Raw genomic sequence first — 27,609 nt, 5'->3', positions numbered from 1 at the left:
TCTCCATAAAACAAGATATAAGGGCTTTAGACTTTCATAAGGAAAGATGGGTGGGTTAGGTGAATCGACTCATTCAAAAGCAATGGTATGTGTCAACCAATGTGGTGTGGACTGGTTAGTTTAAAAATGGTTGAAAAGTATTGGAATTGATTCAAGTGACACTCAAGGGTCAAAAAACTGCATCATTATTAGAAATTGTTGAAAAAATAGAGAATATGGTTTTAGAAGATTGTTGAATTGACCAAGAAAACTTTAGTAGAAAGTTTGAAGACTTCTCTCGGAAGGAATATTCGTCATAAATTACCTCCAGATTTGTAAAATAATCAGGTTACAATACTTTTGAAACTTTTTGAATCAGTCGGATGTTAAACATTTTCGAAGATAGATCCAAATAAGAAAAGAAAATGATTTATTTAGATCAAGATAACGCTGTTCTTTAAATGTCCCAAAAATATTTTTTACAGTCAGTACAACACCGTAATATATATATTTGTAAACCCCTCGGCATCTCTTCATGTGAGACGGGACCCTGTCATTTTGGTAAAGCACCACGTAATCGTAATCTAATCTTCAGAAACAAAAAAATCGATATGGAACGTGACTATATCTTGAGCCTCCATCAATTGTGGAGACAATAAAATAATAATTCCATTTTAATTTAGTTTATAAGGCGATGTTTAAAAAGTGTTTGGATTATTTTGTATTAGAATAAATAAATCTTTTATATGATATTAAATTGAAATTATGAGTACTAAAAAACTGAAACATAAAAATATATTCAACTTACAGGAGATGGGATATTGTGATTAATCATTTAATATTTCAGGCCAGGGAAGTTATTTGATGACATTCTGATGCTCCTTAAACCACGAGTGCACCATTCTGGCTGGATATATGGGAGAATTAATTATCATTTTGGAATATGTTCTCCAAGATACAATCAAAAGAAGGAAAATTATTTGAGTGTTCTAAGCAACCTGGAAGAAAATTTATAATTGGAGGTAATTTCAACGCAAAAAATACAAGATAGGGATCCAGAATGACAACAACTAAAGGCTATGAACCTTATAAAGTAGCTGCTGAACTAAGATGTAGTTATATGTCAACCGGAAAACCAACTTATTGGCCGACTGATCAAAAGAAAACCCCAGATCTGTTAGATTTCTACATAGTAAGAAACATAACATCCAACTATATAAAATTCGAAGAAAAATTTGAGCTAAGTTCAGATCATACACCAGTGTTTCTGACGTTGAGCGAAAATATAATAAGAAAAGAAAGAAACCCAACGTTAACAAATAAGAGAACAGACTGGGAAGTATTTGCTGAAGAATGGAATAAACGAATTCAAGTAAACGTACCCGTCAAGACAACTGAACAATTAAATTTTGAAGCAGAAAAATTCGTAGTATATATTCAACTGCTTGGAATAATACTCTAGAAATTAGGAGTAAAATTAAAGGAACTAATTATCTAAAAGAAGTGAAGGAAATAGTACAAGAAAAACGAAAATTGCGAAAGAACTGACAACAAAACAGAACACCTGAAAATAAAAATACTTTAATCTATACTAAATACTGGAAATACTGGAAATAAACAAATCCATAAATGACTCTCTGAGAAATTTAACAGATGGAAAGCCACGAAATATCTAAAGTGCTCATGTCTACACAGTCCTCCTATAAGATACCTATGTGGGAATTGAGCACGTGACAATCACCAAAAAGCAGAAGCATTTGTTGAATATCTAGAAAAAACTTTAAAACCAAACGAAACTAATATTGAATATAATTTTCAGGATATAGAAGCTGAATATTCGATGATTGAATTAGTCACGCCGAAAGAGTTAACCAAAATTATCAGGAAATCACCAGGCTACGATTTAATAACAGGAGAATTACTGCAAAAACTACCAAGAAGGGGAATTATAAAACTCACCAACTTGATTAATATAGCATTTAGATTAAAACATGTCCCAGGAATTTGGAAGATTGTGGAAATTATAATGATCCCAAAACATGGAAAGTCACCAAATGAAATTAAAGCCTACAGACCACTGTAATATCTAAGGTTATTGAAAAACTCCTGTTGAAAAGAATAAATACCAACACACCAGTTTTTGTGTTTATTGACAAGCATTCAACAATTGACCAGGTCCATAGAATAACAGATATTATTGAAAAAGCCTACGAAAGTAAAAAAGTATGCTCAGCTATATTCTTATATGCTATCACAAGCCTTCGATAAGATTTAGCATGAATACCTTATTCATAAACTACAGAAAATATTACCAAAACAACACACCGAACTACTAAAATCATGCAATCCACCCACAATGTTTATAGTTAAACAAGAATAAGCTTACTCAAAATTAGCTTACAATAAAAGAAGCTAAAGCAGGTATATCACAAGGACATTTGCTGATGATACTGCGATTATAGCTGTCGGAGACAATAGTGAAGAAGCCAGGCGAAAATTACAACAGGCAAGTGAGAATATAAATAATTGGACATAAGATTGGAAAATGAAACTTACCAATACATTCAATAATACTCCTAGTTATATACCTAGATTTAATAATAATTAAATAATAAAAAAAAGAAAATTTGGAATATGGGACTATTTAGATTGCAACATAACGATTCTATTTTGAACTCGGAAAGTGACAGTGACTAAATTCCGCGTGTGAGATTCTTATCTAATACTGACAATTATCTAGACAGGGTGATGACAGTGGAAACAACCAAATAACTGTATTATAACTGTATGCATAGATATGTGTATAATTGTTCATAAAATACATACGCATATGGGAGAAGGAATACATGTTGAAGATATAGATAGTAATTGAAGAAACTATGAAGAGTGAATTCATTGTTTTATTACTTAACCTGCGACGTTGTGACTATATCCCCAAGACTTATGCAAGAAGATTTATATGATAATTAAAGTAGTAAAATATTGTTTACCTTAGCCATCCTAAATGCGGCCAACCATTGTTGTCTAAGGAAGTTCGGTGTCTCAGATTGTTTCATGCAGAATACCAGCGTGTGGTATTGGTTTTCTTTATGCACAAACTTTCTGATAACGATGCCACTGCCATAGGGGGCGTCTTTCATCATGCGTTTGATATGTAAATGGCTGTAAATGTCCATGTCGAGTACACTGCCCAAGCGTCGTATTTTCGAAAAAAAGTTCTGAAACAAAAAAAAAACGTTAAGAGACTAGTTAAGTACTATCTCATGTTCGTATTTAACTATATGGTGATACATGTCTCAAGACAATTTTTTTCTGGAAAGCCAAAATATTAAAATTATGATCAATTCCAGATTACAATTATATAATCAAAATTTGAATAAAGCTAGAATAAATATTGAAAAACAATTGCATTTTACTAAAAACCTACTCCTAAACTCACAGCCAGAATGTCAACAAGTCAAACAAGAAGAAGCCAATTCAATAATCATTTAGCTTCATAATCATATTCTGTACACATATCAGAAGCGACAGAATAACCAGAACATTACAACAGGTGAGTAACAATATAAATAACAGGACCAATGCTTGGAGAATAAAAGTTAACTAAAGCAAATCAATGCATATTGAAATTATTCATTCTCCAACTACACACGCAATATTAACAATGAATAACACTACAATAATGAACAACGCCTTTGGGATTAATCTCGATGCAAAAATCCTTTGGAAGGAACACATTAAAACGAAAAGAACTGGATTTCAAGTATAAAAAATGTTGGATAGAAGAAAATATTGGATATGATAAGTTGCTATTGCATAAACAAATTCTCGATATAGATCAATGGAATCCAATTGTGGGGATGTTTCGCGAAAAGTAATATGAAACAGAATACGACATTTTAAGAACAAACTACCAAGAGGTTTTGTAGATGCACCCAGATACTGAGCTACACCGACACTTTCAAATACCGACTGTTATTCTAGAAATATTATATTGCATTTTTGGATAACACTCGAAGAGGACATACATTCAAAAGAATCAAAACCATTCAATCTTGTATGACAGAGAAGAGTATTTAAAAGAAAAAACAAGAAAACCAATTATTATTTACTATTATTAGTTATTGTGAAGATAAATTGTAGGTTAGCTTACCAAAGGTTACTATTTATTTAATAACTAATACTTGATTGAATATATACAGTATAGAAGTATTCCAATTCAATATATCATGGCTTAAGGCCACTTAAATTAAATAGTTGGGTTTTTTCTTGATCAATTAGAATATGTACATGTTATGGAAAACTGGTTAGACAGGTAGACGTTAAATTGGTAATCATTTCGCAGTTACTCGAGTTATTCCTTGGTGTAGTTAAGTGGAGTTCGGGCAGAAGTATCACAGCTGAAACTATAAGGCCGTAAAAGGTAGACTGAAGGTGCACAAAGATCCCTAGCCTTAAACTATTCCAAGTAAGAAACATTCAAACTTTGAAAAACACCCCTAGTCCGTGGATTCCCAGCATACGCATCTGAGTTCAAGGTGTAAAGCCATCAAAGGCGGATTGAAGTTGCTGTGAATTAGCATATTGTACTGAAATTTGGACAGAAGGTTGCAGATCAGGGTGAACGATCACCAAAAGCATATTGTAGTAGTTTAGTTTCTTAACCGTAGACTATAGGAATCTGGAATCACCAACACTTAAAAAACTATTTTATAGAGGGACATCATGAACATTTTAATAGAAATAGTGTTATTTAGAAGATCATGAGAAGCGGACAAAAACTAGCGGACGAAGGTACAATGGATACTCAAAAAACAATTATAAGCTGTCCATACGGAATAACGACCACGTATATCCTTGTGGCCTATTCTTTAAGAGGGAAATGCTTGTAATATGGCCTGGACTATCCGGTCATCTGCTACTGTTACTTAGACTACCTGAACAAGTGAGATCTAATAGATAAGAACCCTCAGTATCGATTTGTATCGCCATTCAGCTAGACGCCTCTTCTTTCCGTTAAATAAAATAATATTTTAAAGTAAATTAATAGTTTTTGTTTTCTAAATAACTTACATGCAGGCAAAAATATTCATTCCTCAATAGATATAAAAAAATAAATAAATTAGATGCATTTCTACTTACATTCAGTTATGTCTAACTAGGTATAACAAGATGAGAATATCATAAAGGCAAGACACTATCTCATACCTTACATAATAACCCCACCAAGATTGTTGATTGTTATATATGACATATATAGGTAAATATAAATGTCTAAGTAATTTCAATTGAATGTATGATTTGAAATATTAATTAGTGAGTGTGAGTGAATTTTGTTATTTAAAAGGTTAAATTTAGGGTAAATACCTCTTGATTTGAATGATTAGTTTTAATTGATACATTTGCGACCTAATGGTGATGCCAAATATGTTATCAATTAAATGATTTATACAAAAACTGCCAGAATTTGAAGACAGCCGCAATTTTGACATATTAAAATATTATTTTCAAATAATTTTCAATATATCTTTGTAGGAGTGTTTCTTCTTCCCTTTTTTTCCTTTAGCGTTTAACAAAAGAACCATAGTAATTATGAATGTATTTTCGGTGATCACTAGTGAACATTAATATTATTTTATTTATCTTACACCAGTTATTCTATGCACCAGCATTGGTTCACTGCCAAGAAAACGCTAATAATACAAAGTTAATTATCTGATAGTTTCTTCATTCAGTGTATTTGTTTTTTTTTTAATTACGCCAAAAACAAACGAAACGGATTCGTCTGTTAAGCAGTTCCATTGTAAAAAATGGTCGATATGCGGCGCCACGTCCGAATCAGCTGTTACCAACTAGTTTAATTAAAACCAATTAGAGCCGTTGTAAATAACTTTTCTGCATTTTCAGCGCGTCGTCGTTTCAACTCCAATTAAATTTTTCATATTATTACTTCTCGTTCTATTAGGTCGCTTTAATGTGGATGATCTGTTTTACTACGTGACCAATTAAGTTGTACAACTTCCTGGAGTCGACTGCCCGTTACCAGTATAATACAAAGAATCGATTTATGACACTACGTTAAAGTTATAGTCGATGTAATTTTCATAATGTCGTACATTTGAAAAAAATATTGCATATTCTTATATTTATAGTGTTTTTATAGTAATTTTAAAATAAATAAATAATTGTATTATTCAGTCAAAGATCCTACGAATATTTCTAATATTTTAGTTTTATACTTTAGTTAAGGAAATACAATTATGCTATTATTAATAGATTATTCAGCAAGTTTTGTGTTCGATAAGAAATAGCACTATCAAATTGATTGAGATTATTTGATTTTGTATATAGTTTCATCACTGTGTATGAAACTTGGATCTAACGCTATGGCTGTGAATCAAAACAAGTTGTTAAAGAATGAAGAATTGTGTCAATACCAAACTATCAGCTTTAAAAAGGATTAGTTAAGATTATGGAAACGATTTGATATATAGAGGTTTTACAGTGTCAGATGCTGCAACGCTAATATTAAGGCTGATGCTGCTCATCAGCAATTATGAGATTTAGAAAATGCTATTGGAGATAATGGTTGGGAAGTAAATAATAAAGCTAATTAATGGTAACCACATCTAATTTTATAATTTCATTTCTTGTTGGGCTACTAGAGCAGCGATTATGGCGAGAGAATAGTGCTCCTACAGATGCGATAGTCGAAGGTTCGAATACCACAGGACATGAATGTACTTTATGTTTGTGATTGTCAGTGTAGATGTATCTGGTCACTAGTCGATCGATAAACTTAATGCCGAGGATTGTGATTTGTTGTATGTTAGTAACAATTTAGTTAGATAAAATTGTACATTACATTTTAATGAAAATTGCTCTTCATTAACTATGTTATGGAAGACTTTAAATCAATTGTTATTACAGTTTTATAAGTTGATAGATATTCACTTATTAACGAACTGATTTATAATTGAAAAAACGTAAAAGTAAACAAAGATCATGTGTACTCATATTTGATGGTTCGATTTTATTACAATTCTGAAAACAATCTTACTAATGATGCTCTGTTATAATGTTAATGTTAATATGTTATAATAATGTGCTATAATAATTATAATACTTTGCTGATTATTGAAACTTAATTAATTACAATTAGATTTAATTCCATTTAAAAAAAGTTAATGAGTGTTTAATTGAAATATTCAAAATGTTAAACTGAAAACGTTTTGCTTAGTAATGGTTTAATATTATATTACTTTTACAGGAGGATTAATCATGTCCAATTGAGTCCTATGATTTATACAGCCCGGTTGAAAAACAATTTTACTGATCTCCCACCAGCTGGTAATGGATTTTTTCAGCCAGGAGATGATCGGCATTTAATATTTCATACTAGGAGATTAATTTTTCATTTGTTGGCGACCCGTTGGGCCCCTTTTTTTCTTCTTTCGCTTTTCGCGAATATAAGTGAAGAGGATTCACGAAAATATTTATATATGTATTACTGCTAGTTGGGTTTATGAATGTGCGACCAGGAAGTTATACGGCAGAAGTGAAATATGTGTACCGCATTGCAGGATTTTATGATGACTTTTATGGTCTGGTATGACCGAAAAGTTTAATATAAACCAAAATTATTTTCTGAACAAAATGTTAGGTATTTAAAAGAAATAATTTTATGTTTGTTTAACAAAACGTAAATAATTTCCCATAAATTTGATTTTCAAGTTTTTTGAGAAATCTATATTTACTTATTTCACCTTCATGTATCTCTATTTTCTATTTTCCGGTGGTTGAACAGAATTAATTAATTATTATTGTTTAAACACGTGGTTATTAAAATCATGATTGAAAAAATAATGGAATTACTGAAAAGACGGTTATTAACCATATTTTTCTACTGATATTGTATTCAAAATCTCATATCTGTAGTTGGAAACTGGTTGCGAATATTCTTATACCCATGAATGACATGAGAGATAAGAAAACTATGTCACAAACAATCTTCTCAACTTTTGTTCATAATAAATAGAACTGTATATTAATAACGATTGGCAACTATATTATATTATTAATTTTACTGTTATAGATAGAATAATTCTAATACCTGTACATCAGTTAAATTTTATGAACAAGTAAACACAATTCAACTTATCAGGATCGTATAATCATAGGCGTCATAAAAAACTATGAAGATAAAAAATTTATTCAGCTATAATCTTAAATGTAGCCCCAGTAGATTGCAGAAAAGTGTGGATAAGTATAATAATATAACTTCTAAACTCATACATCTCAGCCAGGATGTTTAGAGTGAAACTAGAGGGAGCCAGCGTATTCTACAATAAACAAAGAAGCTAAAGCAGGTGAAGCATAGGGAATTGTATTGATAGAAACTTGTTAGATGTTAATATCGAAGTTTTATAATTCTTGAATAACATTCAAGCAGAGGTTCTCTAAGATATATACCCAGTTCTTTAGTTATTGCAACAAACAAATTGTAGGGTAGTCGGCAAAGACTAGTAACAATGTATTAATAAAAAAATTATCGAAGCATAAATATTTTCAACAATGAATATATTGAATTACAAAAAATGAAAGAATTTATAACAAAGCAATTGTTCTATGTATTAAAATCTACTTCGACTTAAACTAGCACATATATCAGATGGCGAGTCATGTTTTCAATATGGAAATCAAACACTCAAATACACTACATTTAGAAATTTTTTTATAACATCTTCAATAGATACACTTAGTACAATCTTAATTATAAATTAATTCATTACTACATTTCATTTGTATTTGTCAAGCAAGACGGGTGCGAGAAAATACATCAACATGTATTCCTCAATTGTAAAATTATAATAACTTATAGCTATACTTTACACTGAAGGTATACACTTTATATAAGTTCGTATGATTTGGTTCGCTTCAATCTCCTGATATCCCTGCTGGCATCGCTCTGTCCAGCAGTTGTATTGCTTTCACGTTAGTATGATTTAATAATCTTCTTTCGTGTTTCAAGGCGAAATCTTGGATAATTTCGCATATCCATTTGATTTCCAGGTCATCGTGCAGTTTTTCGTTGCTTACGTAGAGATAAGCATTGGTAATCAATCCAAGAACCTTGTTTTGACAGCGATGGATGACTAGTTGATTTGAATTTTTAGTGCAACACCATATTTTCATCCCATATATAAATCAGCCTCTTTTTTAGATCAAGTTGAGAATCTTCCGACTAACCAGTATAGTTCTTTTATTTTGGTTCTAATGTGTTTTGCTTTTTATATAACATGATGTTATTAAGAAAATAATTTTTTAAAATTAACAGGGCAAATATAGGGTGGGGCAAAAATCTCGCTGCAATTTTGTTTTGACACTAAGGTGGGACAAAATTCCCGCTACCATTTTGGTTGCGCACCATCTTGGTCATGTGACGTTTAACTCAATTTTATTTTAACTATTGTGTTGTGTAGAAGTCAGTGATCACAAAAACGATTATAGAAATTGCGCATTATAGAAAAGGGACTTTTGCCCCACCCTATATATAACTTTTAGCAATACGATGTAAAATCGTTCTTCACATTCTGAATAAATGAACTTTTAAATCATTTGAACGGACACAAACATCTGCAAATTGTTAATTGAGCAGCATTTGAAAATTCTGTAAGGATTTCTTGTATTTAGCATGAATCCATCCTATCCACTAGCACCTTCAATTCTCCACTTAGAATTTCTATTGTTGATCATGTTCATCGATTATTTCATGTCAAAACCATTACGCCTCTTCATGCAATGATTTTATTTATATTTTTTCTTTTTCAGTTACCAAATAATATAGAAAATTATATCTAATATAACTCACTGAACATTCATCACTGTTCACTACTGACCATTTATTATCAAAATACAAAGAAAAATATTCATTAAATTCAAGCCTTCCATAAATATCAATCAAATCCCATCATAGTTAGAGTACAAAAAGCCAATATCAACTATATGGTTTCTTGTATATCATATAGTTCAATGCGCTGTATTTCAAGGTAAATGACACTATATTTAATTGAACAATATGATTTTACCAACTTTTTACAGCCTTTACAAAAATATTTACGTACAGATAATGTATGAACCAAACCTTGTCGCTGAAGTCAAGAAAAATAAAAGTAACCAAGCAGAGATCTAATTTTAGAATCCATAGCAGAACTTGATATGTTAAAGCATGTCTAAGCACAGATTTTGTAAAGAACTTGATGAAGTATTGTAGTTGCACGTGCTTATAAGATTGTAAAGCTATTATTAAAATGAACTTCAAAATTACAATTTGTGTATTTTATTTACCCAAATATTAGAAGGTAATTTGATACAATATAGGGAGCCGCTAGAAGTTTAAGAATATCAAAATTGATTTCCATTATCAAATTTAGGTAATTTAAATATCTCGTTGTGTTGTAATTACTATCAGCTATATAAAATGAATATTTTGGTTGCCCTGTTCAAATGCATTTGCCTGTAAAACTTCAAATTGTCATCACAAAGTTTTTCAATAAGTTTACCTTCGATCCAATTTTGGTTCGATTTAGGAAATATAGGGCACATGATTTCTGTAATACTATTCTCAGAGTACCGAACTGGCGATTGTGCTATTACTAGTTATATATACTGATAGTACTCTTTATTTAATGTTCTTTTATATTCTACCACATTTCATGGTTAATTTGTCTGAAATACGCACTCACTTCAATTCAATAAAAGTTCTACTATTTTTTTTTCAAATTATTATTTCAGTTACGGTCACACAGAACAGATGAGGTTATGGGCAAATTTAAGTCATTTGCTTTGATAAATCCCTGTCAATTTTTTTGCGCACTGAAAACTACAAATGTTGGAATATAGAAATGATGGTTAGGAAACGATAGATAACGTCAATGTTTCGTAGAGCTTTTAACAGGTACTTGACTTAACATGGCGAATTTTTAAATTTTTAATTTTAAAATTAATTAGTTTTAATAATATCTCTATAGTTTATTATTATTATAGATCAATATTTTAGTGATTCTCTCTTGCACTCATCTAGCTTATTTGCTGTAGTTAATATATGTTACCTAAAATGCAACAAAATTTAAATTACACGACACACTCTCATACTTCACTTAATTCATAGCTTTTAGAGATAAAGTTTCTCCACCGCGAACGTTCAGTTTCCGTTCGCCATCCGCCACTTTTGGCTCTTTCTCTCCGACCGCAATGGAAGTCGTTGTCGATTCTGGCGACCTTCGACGATAAATTTGTAAAATTATACGGCAGAATCAAGTATTCGCTCGAATTTCCGGCAGAGTGCATCTCTTAAGACGGGCAGACCGGAGATTTCTTAGACGAGTTTCGAAGTGTGGCTCGATAGCGAAGTTGGAACGCCATGCCGTGATGGGTTCTCGTTTTATTGGGTTAGCGTGCAAGCATAAATAATTGCGGAGTTAGCAGGAGAGCTGGTAATCGAGTTGTCGGTTTTCACCATAAAATCAACGTATATATATATATATATATATATATATATATATATATATATATATATAACAGTAAAACCCTTTCACATTTATATATATATATATAAATATAAATTTTAAAATGTGAAAGGGTTTCGAAAATAAAAACTATAAATTTACTAATAAATACTTTTATTTTACGGAAAGAAGAGGCGACTGATTGAACAGCGATACAACGACAAACGACAATGGGAAAACTGATCTATTAGAAAACTGACCAAGCCATCTCACTCGTTCACCATTCAGTAGGTCTATGTAATAGTAGCCGGATACTCTGGACCATATTTCAGAACACCTACCTCCTGAACAAATGCCCACATCGATCTACATGCTCGTTATTCCGCCTAGACAGCTTATATTTATTATAAACATTTTTTTTGAGTATCTATTGTACCTTCGTCCACCAGTTTTCCATCGAAGATCTTCTGACACTGTTTTTACCCAAATTTCCATGGCACTCTTCTACCTAATGGTTTTTTAAACTTTGGTGATACCCAATATTAATTCATAGCAACTTAAATCCACCTTTGGTAGCCTTACACCTTAAACTTTGTATGTACCAGGAATCCATGAACTAGAGGTGTTTCTCAAAGCTTGAATGTTTCTTACTTGGAATAGTTGCTTCTTTCACAGCATTCAGAAAATTCTAGAGTCCTATATTGGATATCCATGGTATTTTAATGAATCTATGATATATGTTAACACGTTATTATGAATAATTAGTACTATATATATTAAACTTTGAAGTATGTACCAGAAATCCATGACCTAGGGGTGTTTCTCAAAGCTTGAGTGTTTCTTACTTGGAATAGTTTATGGATAAGGATCGTTGAGCACCTTCACTCGACCTTTTGTGATTTTACAGCTTCAGTTGCGATATGACCAGAAAACGTTTCGAGTAGCTGCGAAATTACTTTGATTCCGGTTAATTCAATGAATTCAAAAGAGAATAGTCTTATGATCTCCCTGTAATCCTATCCTACCTATATCCTACCGACTGCGTCAGTTATAATATGTGAAAGAGTTCTAGAAAGAAATTCTATTTGTTAATGTGAAACTACCATTTTATTTAACGGAAAAAAGATGTTACTTGTTGAATGACTCACATACCTAACATAACTTGACAAGTGGTAAATAGTACATTGGGTAATACATTTCCATCATTTTAAAACACCCAAATATATCTGTAGCATTCTTGGTGCCGACGTTGGCTTGATGTAATGTATATGTAAAATATGTGATACGTACGTAATTATAGCCCAAATATTTTTAAAATTGTGATATGGGTATTAGCGATCAACCATATTGTGTTCCGTGTCAAATAATTCCGAATGGACAAAATAATATGAACACCGATGGATCAAAGTATATGAAAACACTTAATCTTTTATTAAATTCCATTAAATCACCGCTTCTAGTGCTATATACTCCCTACTCTCTGCTCCAAAAACTCTCCAGAAATTGTTTAATTATGTTGAGATCTAACAATTAATTGAATGACCTTCTGCTGGTCAAGGCAGATGCTTGATGATATTCTAATGCTCTTCAAACCATGACTGAGCCTAGTTGCTAATATGCTAGTCATAGTAATAAATTTCATCATAGACAATGTCGAGGTATTAATTCGCAATCCTTTAGAGAGGACCAGCTAAATACCAAGATATTACTGCCCAAATGGAAAGGGGACCTACCCCATGCTTGACTGTAGAAAGCAAGCAGTCACATCAAACCATACCACATTGTTTAAATCCTGAAGTATCTAGATTTTACGATCGATGATTGTATGTTTTAGTACGAAGTGAAGTATGTGAGTTTGTCGTGTAATTTAAATTTTGTTACATTTTCGGTAATATATATTAACTACTGCAAATAAGATATATGACTGTAAGAGAGACTCACTAAAATATTGATTTATAATAATAATATACTATAGAGATATTATCAAAATTGAAATATTTCTCCATCTACTATTTATGTCAAATATGTCTTTTGACAAAAGACTTTACTCAGAGCTATACCTAGGAGTTTATTAGCCTTACTCTAAATGACCAAAAATAATGTCTTTATGATTCCGCGTATTGTGAAAATATATAAGAGAACAGATGTCTAGTCATATACATAAACTATTACGCATTCATTCGGAACACTAATCAGCTGCTCAAAATATTCTTTTGACTCTAGAATAAGCAGTACTGCTATGTAGTGTCGTGTATGTACTGCTATAATTTATAATTGATAATGCATAACGTAGGTTTAAAAAAATCGCAATAAAGAAAGAAGTGTCTTTTAAATAAAGAAATCATAACAAAAACGTCTGTTGTGAAATACATTTTTCTAAGAAAAAGGTACATAAATCCTGAAATAAACGTTGTAATGATAGTATTTTTCTAGTACGACAAGAGGAAGATTTATTTTTTAAAATTACTTTGGTTTCCTCCAAATCAACCAAATGATCTTTTTTGATGCAATACATATACGCATTTGAGCCTGTTCTACCTTTCAAACCTTCTTTAATTCGATTTCAACTTAAATATGGAGTATGAGAAGCAATTAGGACAATTCCGGAAAGATGTAAGTTGATTTTTCAATCACTAAGAGCCCGGTGAAGCTAAGAGAAATGAAATGGCGATGGTAATAAAAAATATCGCTTCATAATTCCCATCACACAACATTAAAATAAAAAATGTTTTCACATAAAAAATGTAATTCAAAATGAACAAGAGCATAATTTTTACATCTTATTGTTTTTTATTAATCAATCAAATTATATTTTTCTATTAATTAGATTGTAGCATTTTCTACTCAATTTTTTTTATGTGACTCCTTGGTTATTATAGAAATCTTGTTAATTTGTATATTTTCAGCTTGAAATCTGTCCCAGTTTTTATGAAATCTAACCAATTTTTATCGAATTATTATAATGTCTTTTTTATGTTTAGCGGTCAGTTCTCAGTTTATATTTATGGTATGAAAATTTCAATTTATACAGTTAATTATAGTATTGTGTTGATTTTAACGAGTCATTTCTCAACGATACATTTTTATTACATTTACAATAACTTAATAAAGCTACTTGCACTAGTGGAAGGTTAGCAGACAGCATAAAAACCTTGCCAATAAACCAAAAGGAATCGCGTTCGCGTCTACTATTGTTCAGCAGATTATTATGCACTTAAAGCGATTAGCGCCGATGTTATTTGTCGGTTTTCAGGACTGTATCGTAGTGAGTGGCCTTAATAAATCATGTTTGCATTTTTTTTGTTCTGGTGTTAACGGTTGTAGAAATAAACTAGACTATGTATCGATGAATTTATATAAGGCGACACTACCTGCGTTCTCGATTATCTCCTGAAATTATTGACAATTGAACTGGGTAGTTAGGCAAAATTTGATATTAGAAGGAAACTGGCTAATGTCTGCAGCGGTTTAGTATACGACACGTTTCTAAAAGAGGACAAGGAGACTATATAATCACGGCCCACCAAAATGTCCTCACTCTCTGAGTTAACAGAACATTATAGTCATCTTATAGCCATCAAGTTCATATAAAGGACTTAAATCTTCAATTAAACTAATCCCTGTTCTACTGTGGTTGCACTACAGTGCGCCAACAACTGTGTAAAACAGAACGATATTCGCGAAAAAACAAGAGTATTAGTGACTTTCGGTTTTCTATTATGAAGATGGGTTATCTTTAATTGTTATCTGTTTGTTATATATTTTCAATTTTGATTCTTAGATTGCAACGTAGATAAAACATTCTAAGAGAGTGTTCTGAAATGAAACCAATGCAGTTTTTGGAAAATGACTAGTCCAAAGCACAAAGGGATCTATTCTTTATTCAGCTGTCAAATTAGCACATTTTAAAACCACTATAATTCTTTCAGAATTAGTAATAATGCATAGTTGAATTGTATTCGAAGGTTTTTTCCAGAACAGCAACCTTTTGTATAAAGAACTCTTCTAACATGAAATCGATCGTGTGACCGATAAATTGCAATATAGATGATATTATTCAGAGTAAGTAATTCATTTAACCACATCAATATAAGCGAAGCGCCTGCTAGATTTAAAGTGTTCAAACTTGGATTTACATTGTAACCAATCAGTATTTATGAATATTTATTTATATATGTAATAAATATAACATTTTCTTTGTTAAAGGCGAACATGTCCCGGAGGGATTGACTCAAAGCCGGACAATTACCGACTTTCCAATGTCGCTCAAGAATATTTCCACTAATGGGAATAAATATTGTAATTTGACTCTGAAAATTATAAAATTTTGACCAAAAATTGAGAAATCGAGCCAATGAAGAGATGTAAAATCATAGATGACATGAGAGGTTTGATTGCACTTTTCTAATATGATGATCTTTCTAATAAAATGGCGATACTGATCAAATATAGATCCATTTTCGCATTTCGAAATTGTGTGCTAGACAACTTACGCTTCATCAATCTGAACAAGTGATAATTAGAAGATGCTATGCTTGGTGACTACGATAGGTGCGGCACAACTTCCATTTAAATTTGCTACAGTTTATTCTTTACAACTCCTGCAACTTTGGGTATCTTACTCTCTATTTCCAAGAGTACTTAGCAAGAATACGTCGTTGAATTTGTTCAATTTGTCCAATAAGTCTTGCAATTCATTGTCTTCTATGTATTTTTTGTCCTACAGGGCATTAACATCAGTATCGCCAATTTTAAATTGTTGAAATTAAAACACACAATTGATATGTAATAAGACAGCACCAGCATAAGTTTTTAAAATTATTTGATGGCTTTCGCTATTCGGCAGCAGATTTATTCAAATCAAATATCAAAATTAATGAATATAAAGAAAAACTGTTATTTTTGTAGGGAAATATCAAAACCATCGAATGTGATATTCACCAACAAATATCGCTAATAAAAATAAATGCAAGCGCCTAATATAGATAATTTATCATCTTTTAATATTTAAAGAAAAGAAAATACAAAAAAGGCCCTTACAAAATGAATTAATTAGCTTAATTTTGTCTAATAAAATGTAGATCCACGATATATTCAAACTGATTTAAATCGGGTCTCTGATGTGACAGTGATATTTTGTTGTGTAGAATAACTGTGACAATTACTCCAATAACTTTGCTTTACTCCCTCGTCTGTCAATCTTCGGCCATATTTCATTGTCTTTATTCGTTAAATTTCAAAGTCTCCTTAGGATGGACTAATTACAAAGTGCGATTATTGAGTAACGAGCATACTGAAGCTCTAGTTGAGCAGGCTGTCTCAAGCCAATCTCTCCTACATGAGTCACAGCGTCATGTATATATCATCCCCATCATCAGAATATATAACGTCCTTCAATACTACTGACCTACTTAGTAATTGTCATTTATAGAACGCTAAAGATATTCTTAAGTACTAGATTTTAATTACTTAGCATAATTATAGAGCTTTCAGATAAGTCTTTTTCAGATAAGTTGTTCCTGCTTTTTCCAGACAACAAAGTAGCATAGGGAATGAATAGAGGTGGGTGGTACATAATAACAAAAGGCTAGCCTTTATTACGAAAAACTGCATTAATTAGTATCTTTGTAGAAACTATATAGTTCCTGAACTATTTGACGACCCATCTTGTTTGGTCCACAGTCTCTTGCATTGAGTCTATCGACCGGAGACAACCCAATTCTCATATTATCCCAGAAGATATCCGGTCTTACCCAGCCTGGTTACTGGCGTGTATGGAATGTATGGACCAAAGTAGGAGAACAGATTCAAAATTTTCATAAGGAGAATTTTTATATATTTAATTCATATATGAACATCAATTACAACATAATAACCATATTTTTATTTTAACAAGAATTCTTATTAATCAATTAAAGAGCAACATATAACCATAAACAAGCCAGGACCGACAAAAAACAAAGTCGACACATAAAATTAGACGATAATTATTTCCCGAAAAAAAAATGTGTCCCTGTCTAGTCATAAAAAAGTCATAAAGCGTATTGTAATTGGCAATGCCGCAAATGTTACCTGGTGCAGCGACCGATGGAGTTGGACGGATGAGTCACGCGACCACGGACTAGTCCGCACCACGAAAGACGAATGAAGGAGACCGCAAAACGAAACGCCATCAAGAATAAAGATTGGTAATTACGACGTGCACCATGACCTGGTGCCAAGACCTTCTCGTGTCCAATTACATTGCTAATATTGCCGTATTATACATTCCTTTGATTTTATTATTATACATTTATGATGTTTTAATATAAATAACACACTTATAACAACTGACTCAACAGAAATAGGTTACCGTACCAATAAATTGAAATTATTAAATAAACTATATGTAAATTATTTCTTCATTCAGTGTTCATCTTTCTTATCTCTACTTGTAAAGAAAAAGAAATTCGAAAGCCCGTTTTCATACATAACATATATATTTTAATAGTATAATACGCTTTTCCTCATTTTATTTGGGCGTGTTTGAGAGCTATTCTCGTGTTTATTATTGATATGACTTTTTCTGAATTATGTTATCCCAATATATAGATATATCTATATATATCTACGTCCACTATCTAGGTATATATCTAGGTATATATAATATATATAAATACACCGGTTTTTACTAGCGATATTTGTCCAATATTAACATATATCCTCAAAGCTACATAAGTAACATTTCGTCAAAATAACATTTTGAAAATATCCAGTTTTGTATTTAAAAATGTGTGCATTAATTTTCTTGATTCATCAAAAGAAAAAAGGCACAGAAAGTCATCGTTAGCTTGGTAAAATAAAACGTAAGCCGAAAATGAAGATGCCGAATTATAGGCGTTATTGAATCAAGACCTAACATGAACTCAAAGAAATTGGCAGAAAGGTAGAATGTGAACCAACTCGCAATTTATGAATGCTTATAAGCGGGAAAGGTTCAAAACAAGGGAAGATTGTTGCTACATGAATTAAACAACAGATAAAATCTATATATGCTGAAATTCTGACTCAGAAGTGTACAGTGAAATCATTTCTGCATCGAATATTAACAGGCGATAAAAAATTGACTTATTTCGTATATTCCAAGAGAAAAAAAATTATGATATCACCTGGTGAAGCTTACCCATTCACTACAATGCCAAATTACTTTAGTTGCAAGACCGCGCTGTGTCTCTGGTGGGACCAGGTTGATATAGAACCATATTATGATGTCTTGAAACTTGAAGAAACAGTTAATACTGATCGCTATCAGTAACAAATAATTAATTTGAGCTGTACATTGATAGGAAAACGTCCACAATACGCTCAAAGACAATGATAAGGTGATTTTTAGTGACGTCGTGCTGATTCATACAGCAACACCGTCCAAGAATGGTATTCAAATAATCAATACTTTTAATAAATAAATGTTAATTAGTTAATTATCCATTATAAATAACATATTTTAGGAAAAAAAACTCAAGGGATATACCAACACACCTGGTATATATAATTAGTTTGTATACCAATTTTCTACACCCTTCATGTCAACAGCTAAAACCATTGGCAATTTACCCCCACGTCTCTCGACGATGACTTACTTGACGATCGGCTAAAAACCACCATCACGCCGGAAACTTAAAAGTGAATGATGTAGTGAGATAAAGCTAAGAGGGATATTCATAGAGAATATCTAAAGAAGATGGCTGGATTTTAAAAGATCATTTTAATAATCATATTCCACCGGGAAACAGGAAGGATGTGTTGGTGATTTAAAAATAAGTTGGTGAAAGGCTCAGAAGAAGAAGAAGGCTCAGAGAAGTTGGCCGGTCTCAATCCTAATGAGTAATGATGCTGTAACAGCAATGTACCAAGTGTGGTGAAATTATAGGAAATTATATAGAAATTTGAAATCATGTTTTAACTGAAAATCGCACACTTTCATTATAAATCGATTACGTTTCAAGTTTATCAACTATGGCATAAAATACATTTTTAATGATGTAATCGTAATGCATATATGGTGATGGTTTTGAGGTTTAAAATTTTGAAATTTTAGTTGTTTGAAAAACCAATAAACAAAAAAATAGAACCCTATGTTAAATTATAGCTAAACCTAGTTATTGCTACTCTAACAGATACGTTAGCTTCAATAGCCCTAAAAAGATAAACAACTCAATATGGTCACTGCTATTATGGTATGGCATAACAATTGAAGCAGTCGCTCATTTCTTAACTGCATCACTCTATCACTTCAATGAACTTGCATAAAATATATGTTGTTTTGAACGCAACAAAAACAATGGCCACCACTAATTTACTGTGCTTTTTGTATGTTTAACACCTGCTAGCTGGTTTCGTAGGTAGTTCGGTTGGTAGTTTTTAGTATTCTGTTAAACATTTCTGGAGTAACTATTACTGTTTTTAAAAGAAATTTGGGGTAATTGATATGGCTCGGTGAATGGAGGTAAAACGAAATGACACAGTGGTGTTTACATTGTGTGAGCGTTATTTATTGTCAATATAAAAAAATGTAGAAAATACAAAATAGATAAAACGGATGGCGGCCGTGTTACCTGGTGACGAGGCTTGGGCAGTCGATGGTGGCACGTCTAAACCAAACTATGATCGGTTACTGAATGATGGAAAATGATGGGAATACTCTTCAATAACATCCCAGATAAACGTTTCGGGGTTGCCAGCTATTCGTTATCGTGTTCTAGTTGTCGCTGTTGGCACCCCGCCCGTGTTCAACATCTGGGATTATATTTCTGGGTACTTTGTTTACCGTTATTCCATGATGTAAAATTCGACATGCCGCAAGGTCGCTACAGAAGTTCCAATCCCTTGCAAAAACTGTATCAGTTTTACTACTGATTAGGTTGAGATTTTTTAAATGTTTTAAAATAACAATTTTTTTCTAGTTTTTCATCCGACATAAAATATTTATCTAACAAATATCTGAAATAAAAATCTAGTTACTATTATTACTACTCAGGGATGCCGGAGAAGTGCTGAATAAATGCGATCTTATTTTATGAAAATAACAACAAAAACAAAATCATGAATATTCCGTTTTTTACTGGTTTAATATTTTTAGTGATGCAGTAATGACAAGAGGTAATAGAAACAAAAAATACAGAAGAAGGAATATCAAATAATTTTTAACCAGTGATGTAAAAATGTCTTTTTATATTTTTCATCCTCTGATATAAAATAAAATTCTCGTTAATAAAGTTTTGAATCATTGTTTATTTGAGCATCTGAAAAAGTAAACTGTCCAAGTGTAAAGATTGATTTATTACCAACCATTCGATGTTTCCTTTGATATATTTTTTATTCTTCAGTGGATGTTTACAACGCCATGAAATCGGTTGCAGAATTCTTTTGTCTATCGATTGGTTTTATTTAAATGTTTCTTTTCAATGAATTCTCGCAAATTTGTTCCTTTTATTACTTCTTCTAGTTCTTTGATATAGCAAAGTCACACTTAGTAACATGTACAATTTATTAAACACATTTTTTATTAGATAAAAATACAGAGGAGCTAGTGAAATTATATATTTTTATTTTATACTCGAGATGCAGTGTGCAATTTATGAGGTAAATTGTGGTTGGGAGCCCAAAGTATTAATCGTTGTACCTCTAATAGTTTAATCATAGTATAAACCATATCTAGTATATATGATAGCATAATCCAAAGAAACTGTAACTAAACTGATAGAAAAAACGTTAAATAGTTGAAAAGAAATTCAAAAGGAAACGTTTTATCAGACGTAATATATAATATTTCATTCATAGATTATTAAAAGTCAATCATGCTCCTGATTTTAACGATTTTTTTTTTAAATAAACTGCCCAAGCATATATATTGGTGTATTATTACGCGTTTCTTGTATGGCAGTAATTTTGTAGGCGATACAACGTTGCATACAGAATTAAACCATGAATAATTATGTTCCTGGAAGACATATTGTACTAAAATATTTTAGTGAGATTTAATGCATTGTGCATTTGTGCAAGAAAGCCGTTCTTCCTTCAAAGAAAAGAACTTCTTGCAATTTACCGATTATTAAGTTGGTTCGTAGAATGTACCATTGTTGGTGAAATACCGTACAAACAAAGCGGGACAGTCATTTATCTTCGTTGATTAAGTGGTACAAAATCGAATTCAAAAATATGACATTGAAATATCATAATAATACATAAAATGAGTGCGTTAGTCTTTGTTAATTTACTATTAAATTTCTGATACTCTGTTACTTTAACATATCTGCCATTATTTGTTTACACACTTTTCAAGTAGTTTTTTTTGGAGGTAAGAAAATAATATAATAAATAAATATAAATAGTAAATTGGTTTTACTAAGTAACCGAATATTATATAGGATGGAAAATAATTGCGTGTTGTTGCTGTATTTCGGTTAAAAAATTGCAACTTATCAAATTTAAGCAATTGTTGATAAACAGTTAGTTATTTAGATCATCGCGAGCAGAGAAAGAAGAAATTTCATTGTCTCTTCTTTATTAATATCCTCTATTATGTAGATGTTAAACAGTACAGGGATAAACAAAATGAAATTACGAACAAAACAAATCTAATTTGTTGCTCGGCACCGATTTGAAAGTGATTAATTGGTAGTAGTTAAAATAATATTGTAAAAAGATAAATAGGTTTAGGTATGTATTAAGCTAAATTGTGTGTATATAGTAGAATATAAAATGCATATAGTAGATAGCTTAAATAAGGTTTTTGTTTATTTTTAGTCAGTAATTACAACGATTATTATGTACATATTTTTTTTTTCTTTTTAGAAGGTCTTATTTTTGTGTTAAAAATCTAAATTTGATTATTTTAAAATTTTTAGTGAAATTCTTATTTATTTTTTGAAGTCGGTTCAAATTTTTTTAAAATAGTTTTTAGATATTCGATTGCTAGCACAAGCAACGCATTTCGGGGTGTAAAGTCTCCAGATGCGAATTTAAGTTGCTACGAACTAACGTAGTGTACTGGAATTTGCAAAATAAGCTTGTAGTTCAGGAGGTACGGCCACTATAGGTGGATTTCTATAGTTACTCGTAGATTGCAGTATTAGTATAGTTTCGAAGTCGTGAACTATTGAAATCATAACGTTATTTGATGTCCTGAACTCAGGTCTTCAATCGGATCGTCTATATTGGTTCCAGTTTTCGATTTTGCGCTTTCGTGACAGTACTGCGCACTTATAACGGATGTCAGCGGCATGAGTAAGTTGCAAAATCGATAATGTTTTTGTTTATTTTTATAGATGTTGGATAAACGTCTAATAATTCTGACAAATGCACTCAAATATGCATGTGTGCAGTACTTTGGTATTGTTGAACATTGAACGCTATGGATATAGGAATTGTTTTGTTTAGAATAAATCTGTACTATTATAGTACTATTAAGTTCTATGAATGGTAAAATAATGAACTTATGGAATATTCCGATAACAATAACCTATTTACAAAACGGGCTGCTGATTTGGATTTAGCTTCTAAACAGCGTTTGGTTGCTCAGGTCCAAAACTCTGTATACTTGTGCGTTTTTTAATAAAATGTTATGAACATAAACGCCGAAGTAAATATGAAACTTGCACTACGAGCATGTTCGTCTTTCAGCATTTTTTAGCCTCTAATAACTGTTGGGAGTCAGAACAATTTATTGTTAGTTTCTATCATGTGTTGTTAATGTGTCAAATTGTAAATAAAAGGTGGTTATATTACTTTGCGAACATAGACACACAAAATAAATTAATTAACAAAACCGAATCTAATTTCTTGATAACCGAAGATACCAAATGCACTTTTAAATCGGCTACTTAAAAATAAAAAGCTTCCTTTCAACATGTCAAGCACAGTTTAAAACAAACAACTATATGTTGTTTAGATTAAGCACTGACTAATGCAAAACAAACACATCCATTGGCTCCGTATACACGACCACTCTATAGTTACAAATAACCTTGGTCTCTCCTTGACACGTTAACCATCTATCTTGTAGCCATCGGGCGGCAAGAAGGCATTAGTTACGAAACACACCAAATAAGAACAGAAAAGATGGAAGGCAAAACGACGACGGGAGTGAAAAAAAAAGGCGAAACTGCAACTCCGATAGTTGCCCTCCGTTCCATTCGAAATTAAAATCATCGCTTATAATTAATCACAAATGTTGTTGGCAACAACGGTCCGTCTCCGTCTGTCGGGATTTTCGAGCACCGCGATTAGTTAAGGCCAAGACGTGCTGTCGTTGACAGGACATAAAAAATAAATGACAAATAAAACCCCAGACGCGGAGAAATTATGGTGGGTTTATAATAATTTGGCTTCGGCTTTTTTATTGTTCAATTGTTGGCGATAGCGTGTATGCTCGCTCGGTTTCCTGTATGTCATAAATTTGATTGCTAATTTTAGGTCAGTCGTTATTTGGTTACCGAATATTTGACGCAGGGAAATATGTTTTATTTATGAGAATATGCTATAAAAGCTTTTCATTTTCAATTTTCCTATGAAGGTATGTTCAGCTCTATTCTTAGATTCAACACAAACTTTCTATATACTACACAATATATATTTATATATACTAAACAATATAGCTCGTTAGCTACAGAAAATGCTACCGAAACAACATAATGAACTATTGAAATTATACATTACAGTCAGAACATTTAAAGACAAACAATAGAAAGCCTACTCTACAATAAACCAAGCTACAACAGAGGTACCACAAGGAAATATATTGGGGCCAACTATTTACCTACCCTACACATGTGATATATCACATATGGAAAATATAGCGATGGCTACATTTGATGAGGGCACTGCGATTTTTGCTGGCAATAGAGAAGAATGAAAATTACAACAGTCAAGTGACAATATAAAAAAAAGGGATCTAAGCTTGGAAAATAAAAATTAACCATAGAAAATAAATCTGTGAAAGCAACAGTAACAATAAATTATACTGATAATACAAGCAAGTATAGAAAGCTATATGAACATACGGAATTCAGTTATGGGGATGTTCAGCGAAAATTAATATAAATATAATACAAGTTTTTCACAACAAAATCCCCAGAAGAACTACTGATTACAGGACTGATTACTTACACCAAGACCTTCAGATACCAACTGCCACTGAGGAAATCAAGAAAAGTTCAAGGAGACATAAGGACAGATTACATAAAGACAGTGTAGTGAAACATCAGTATTAATACATAAAAATTACACCAGAGACGAGAGGAAGTACAGACGACGGATCTTCCTAGATATATATGTAGATTTAAGTTATTGTAAATGCAAAAGTAGTAGTAACGTATAAATAAATTATATTTTCAATCATTTTATATGAATACAGGTCAATTGAAAAGTCCCCGGCTTGACACATAGATGGCGCTACTATAATTAAATCCATATGTTATTTAATTAGCCCTAACCCTTAAAAACAGCTGTCGGATCATTAGTTTGTGAATTATATAATTTTGAGTGAAGCAACTTTTGTTATTGTGAATAAAATGGATAAAAAGGAATTTCGCGTGTTGATAAAATATTGCTTTTTGAACGAAAAAAACACAGTTGAAGAAAAAACTTGGATTGATTCCGAGTTTCCGGACACTGCCCCAGGAAAATCAACAATCAACGATTAGTGTGCTAAGACGTGGTGGAATGATCACCGAAGACGGTGAACGCAGTGGACGCCTAAAAGAGGCTGTTACCGACGAAAACAATCCTCAAAATGATTTTGAATTACTATAAATTAAAATTGAATGAAGTAGCAGACACTCTAAAGATATTAACTGAACGTGTACATCACATCATTCACGAATATTTGGGTATGAGAGAGCTCTGCAGCGAGCATTCTTTTTAGTTCTGACAACAGGAAATAGTCGCTGAAATAGTAAAAAATCAATTCGAAGCCCAATTCATGGATTTTTGCCATCGTTTTCTGACTTGTGACACGGTGCATTGTCTTTGTGAAGCAGCACTATCTTTTTCTTCAAATTCGGCCGTTATTCGGCGATTCCGTTCTACAAACGGCCCAATAATGCTATGTAATAGTCGCTGTTGATGGTCCTTCCTTTTACAAGGTAGTCAATGAAAATTATTCCATGGGCAACCCAAAATACAGACTCCATAACCTTGCTAGCCGACTGTTGCGTTTTCCCACGTTTTGGAGCGGGTTTATCGTGTGCAGTCCACTCGGATGACTGTGGATTGGACTTCGGAGTGAAACGATAGAGCCGTGTTTTATCCGTTGTCACATATCGATGCAAAAACTCTGGTCATCCTCAAACACTGCTCCGAATCATCAACTCGTCGTTGTTTTTGTTCAAACGTGAGCTCGCGCGGCACCTATTTTGCACAGAGCTTTCAAATACCCAAATATTCGTGAATGTTATGATGTACAGGTGCAGTTGATATCTTTAGAGTGTCTGCTATTTCATTCAATTTCAATTTACGGTCATTCAAAATCATTTTGAGGATTTTTAAAATTATTTCGTCGGTAACAACCTCTTTTGAGCGTCTACTGCGTTCATCGTATGCGGTGCTCATTTCACCACGTCTAAACTTAGCATACCAATACTTGATGATTGATTTTCCTGGGACAATATCCAGAAACTCGACATCAAGTTAAGTTTTTGCTTCAACTGTATTTTTTTCCTTCAAAAAGCAATATTTTATCAACAGGCGAAATTCCTTTTTATTCATTTTTTCATAATAACAAAAGTTGTTTCACTCAAAATGATATAATTCACAAACTAATTATCCGACAGCTGTCAAATTTATACACGCATCTTTTGAGGGTTATTACTAACTAAAAACATACGGATTTAATTCTAGTAACGACATTTATGTGTCAGGCCGGGGACTTTTCAATTAACCTGTATAGGGTAATTGTAGAAAATCGTATTGTAGAATGTGCGGGACATGTATGTAATTATTGAGAGTATTCATAAGCATTGTATAATGATTTGACAAGGAAATATAAGATGGAAATACGGCAACGAAAGAAACAAGAACTAAACGTAAAAAGGTAAATATGGGTTCTAAGGAAAGTAAAATACATTACGTGGATATGCAATTGTAACTTATATTTATCAGGCATCTAGGGTATATGAAAAAATGTACATAGAAATATGCCTAATAGATAGCAAATATTTCAATGTAAATTTAATAAAACAACCTACAGTAGTTTAAGTCCCTTGATAATATATCTATTAGATAAACTAGACTGTTAAAATAAATTATATTTGTTTCGTTATCTTTTTTACATTAGTGTATGTTATATGTCAGAGCCAAAATAAACCAACAGTCAAAATTCATACAACATTGCGACGTGCTGACATCATACATTGGAGGTGCATTGGCTATTTCATTGGACGAAAATGATTTACACCATAGTAAAAATGACGATAACACAGATGGAAAACATTACTATATATATTTCTTCAGCAAAAAGGCGTTAATCTTTCCTTCTTATTGTAGAAAAATTAAAACTATAGTAGTAATTTACTAAGTACGTTATTTACGATTACAGATCATCATATATACGGAGAAAATAAATTCCTAAACTATAAAAAGATTTATTCCATGTTAAAAGGCGATTTTAACATCCCGTACAATAGAAAGAATCGAATAGATTTACGTTTAGCGTTTCCTAACGATACCATAAATACAAACGATTTACAAGTTTATGAAAAGCCTTCGAATAAATCGCCGTTTGGCCTTTTTAAATCACTCTTTGGGCGCGTTTGACGTAAACTTTCATCATTTATCCGCTTCAATATTTTTTAGCTTGTGCCAGGCCATGCTCGTTATGTTCTATTTTCGTCGATTATGTCATTTCGCACGTAAAGAAGCCTAATGCTTTGCCTTGAATTTATTTTCACTAACAATAGTTTAATGAACGCGTCGTCTCCATGACGAATACTTAAAAACCAGCCATTATTCAGCTGATGTTGAATTCAATATTGATTATTATAATGACTCTAGCCGGTATGAAAGATCCTCGATGTAATTTGTGCTCTGCACATTGTAACATTCATATATATATTTTTATACATATTTACATACATTATATGTGAAA

The 27,609-nt window shown here is 31.9% G+C and overlaps 1 protein-coding gene across 2 annotated transcripts in view; it reads right to left on the bottom strand.

Annotated features, from left to right (window-relative positions):
* LOC143192959 (uncharacterized) overlaps positions 1–27,609 on the bottom strand; it is a 474,490-nt gene that overhangs the window by 275,599 nt on the left and 171,282 nt on the right. For both annotated transcript variants that reach the window (XM_076398837.1, XM_076398838.1), the window contains exon 6: positions 2,970–3,197. In XM_076398837.1, coding sequence (XP_076254952.1) covers positions 2,970–3,197 — 228 coding nt within the window. The remainder of the gene's footprint in view (positions 1–2,969; positions 3,198–27,609) is intronic.

The sequence above is a fragment of the Rhynchophorus ferrugineus genome, unplaced genomic scaffold, assembly GCF_030347505.1.
Source record: "Rhynchophorus ferrugineus isolate W39M unplaced genomic scaffold, kcgeb_rfMv2 rfM3, whole genome shotgun sequence".
Lineage (NCBI taxonomy): Eukaryota > Metazoa > Arthropoda > Insecta > Coleoptera > Curculionidae > Rhynchophorus > Rhynchophorus ferrugineus.
Note: the sequence above shows the minus strand (reverse complement) of the source record. Positions and strands in the feature narration are given on the sequence as shown.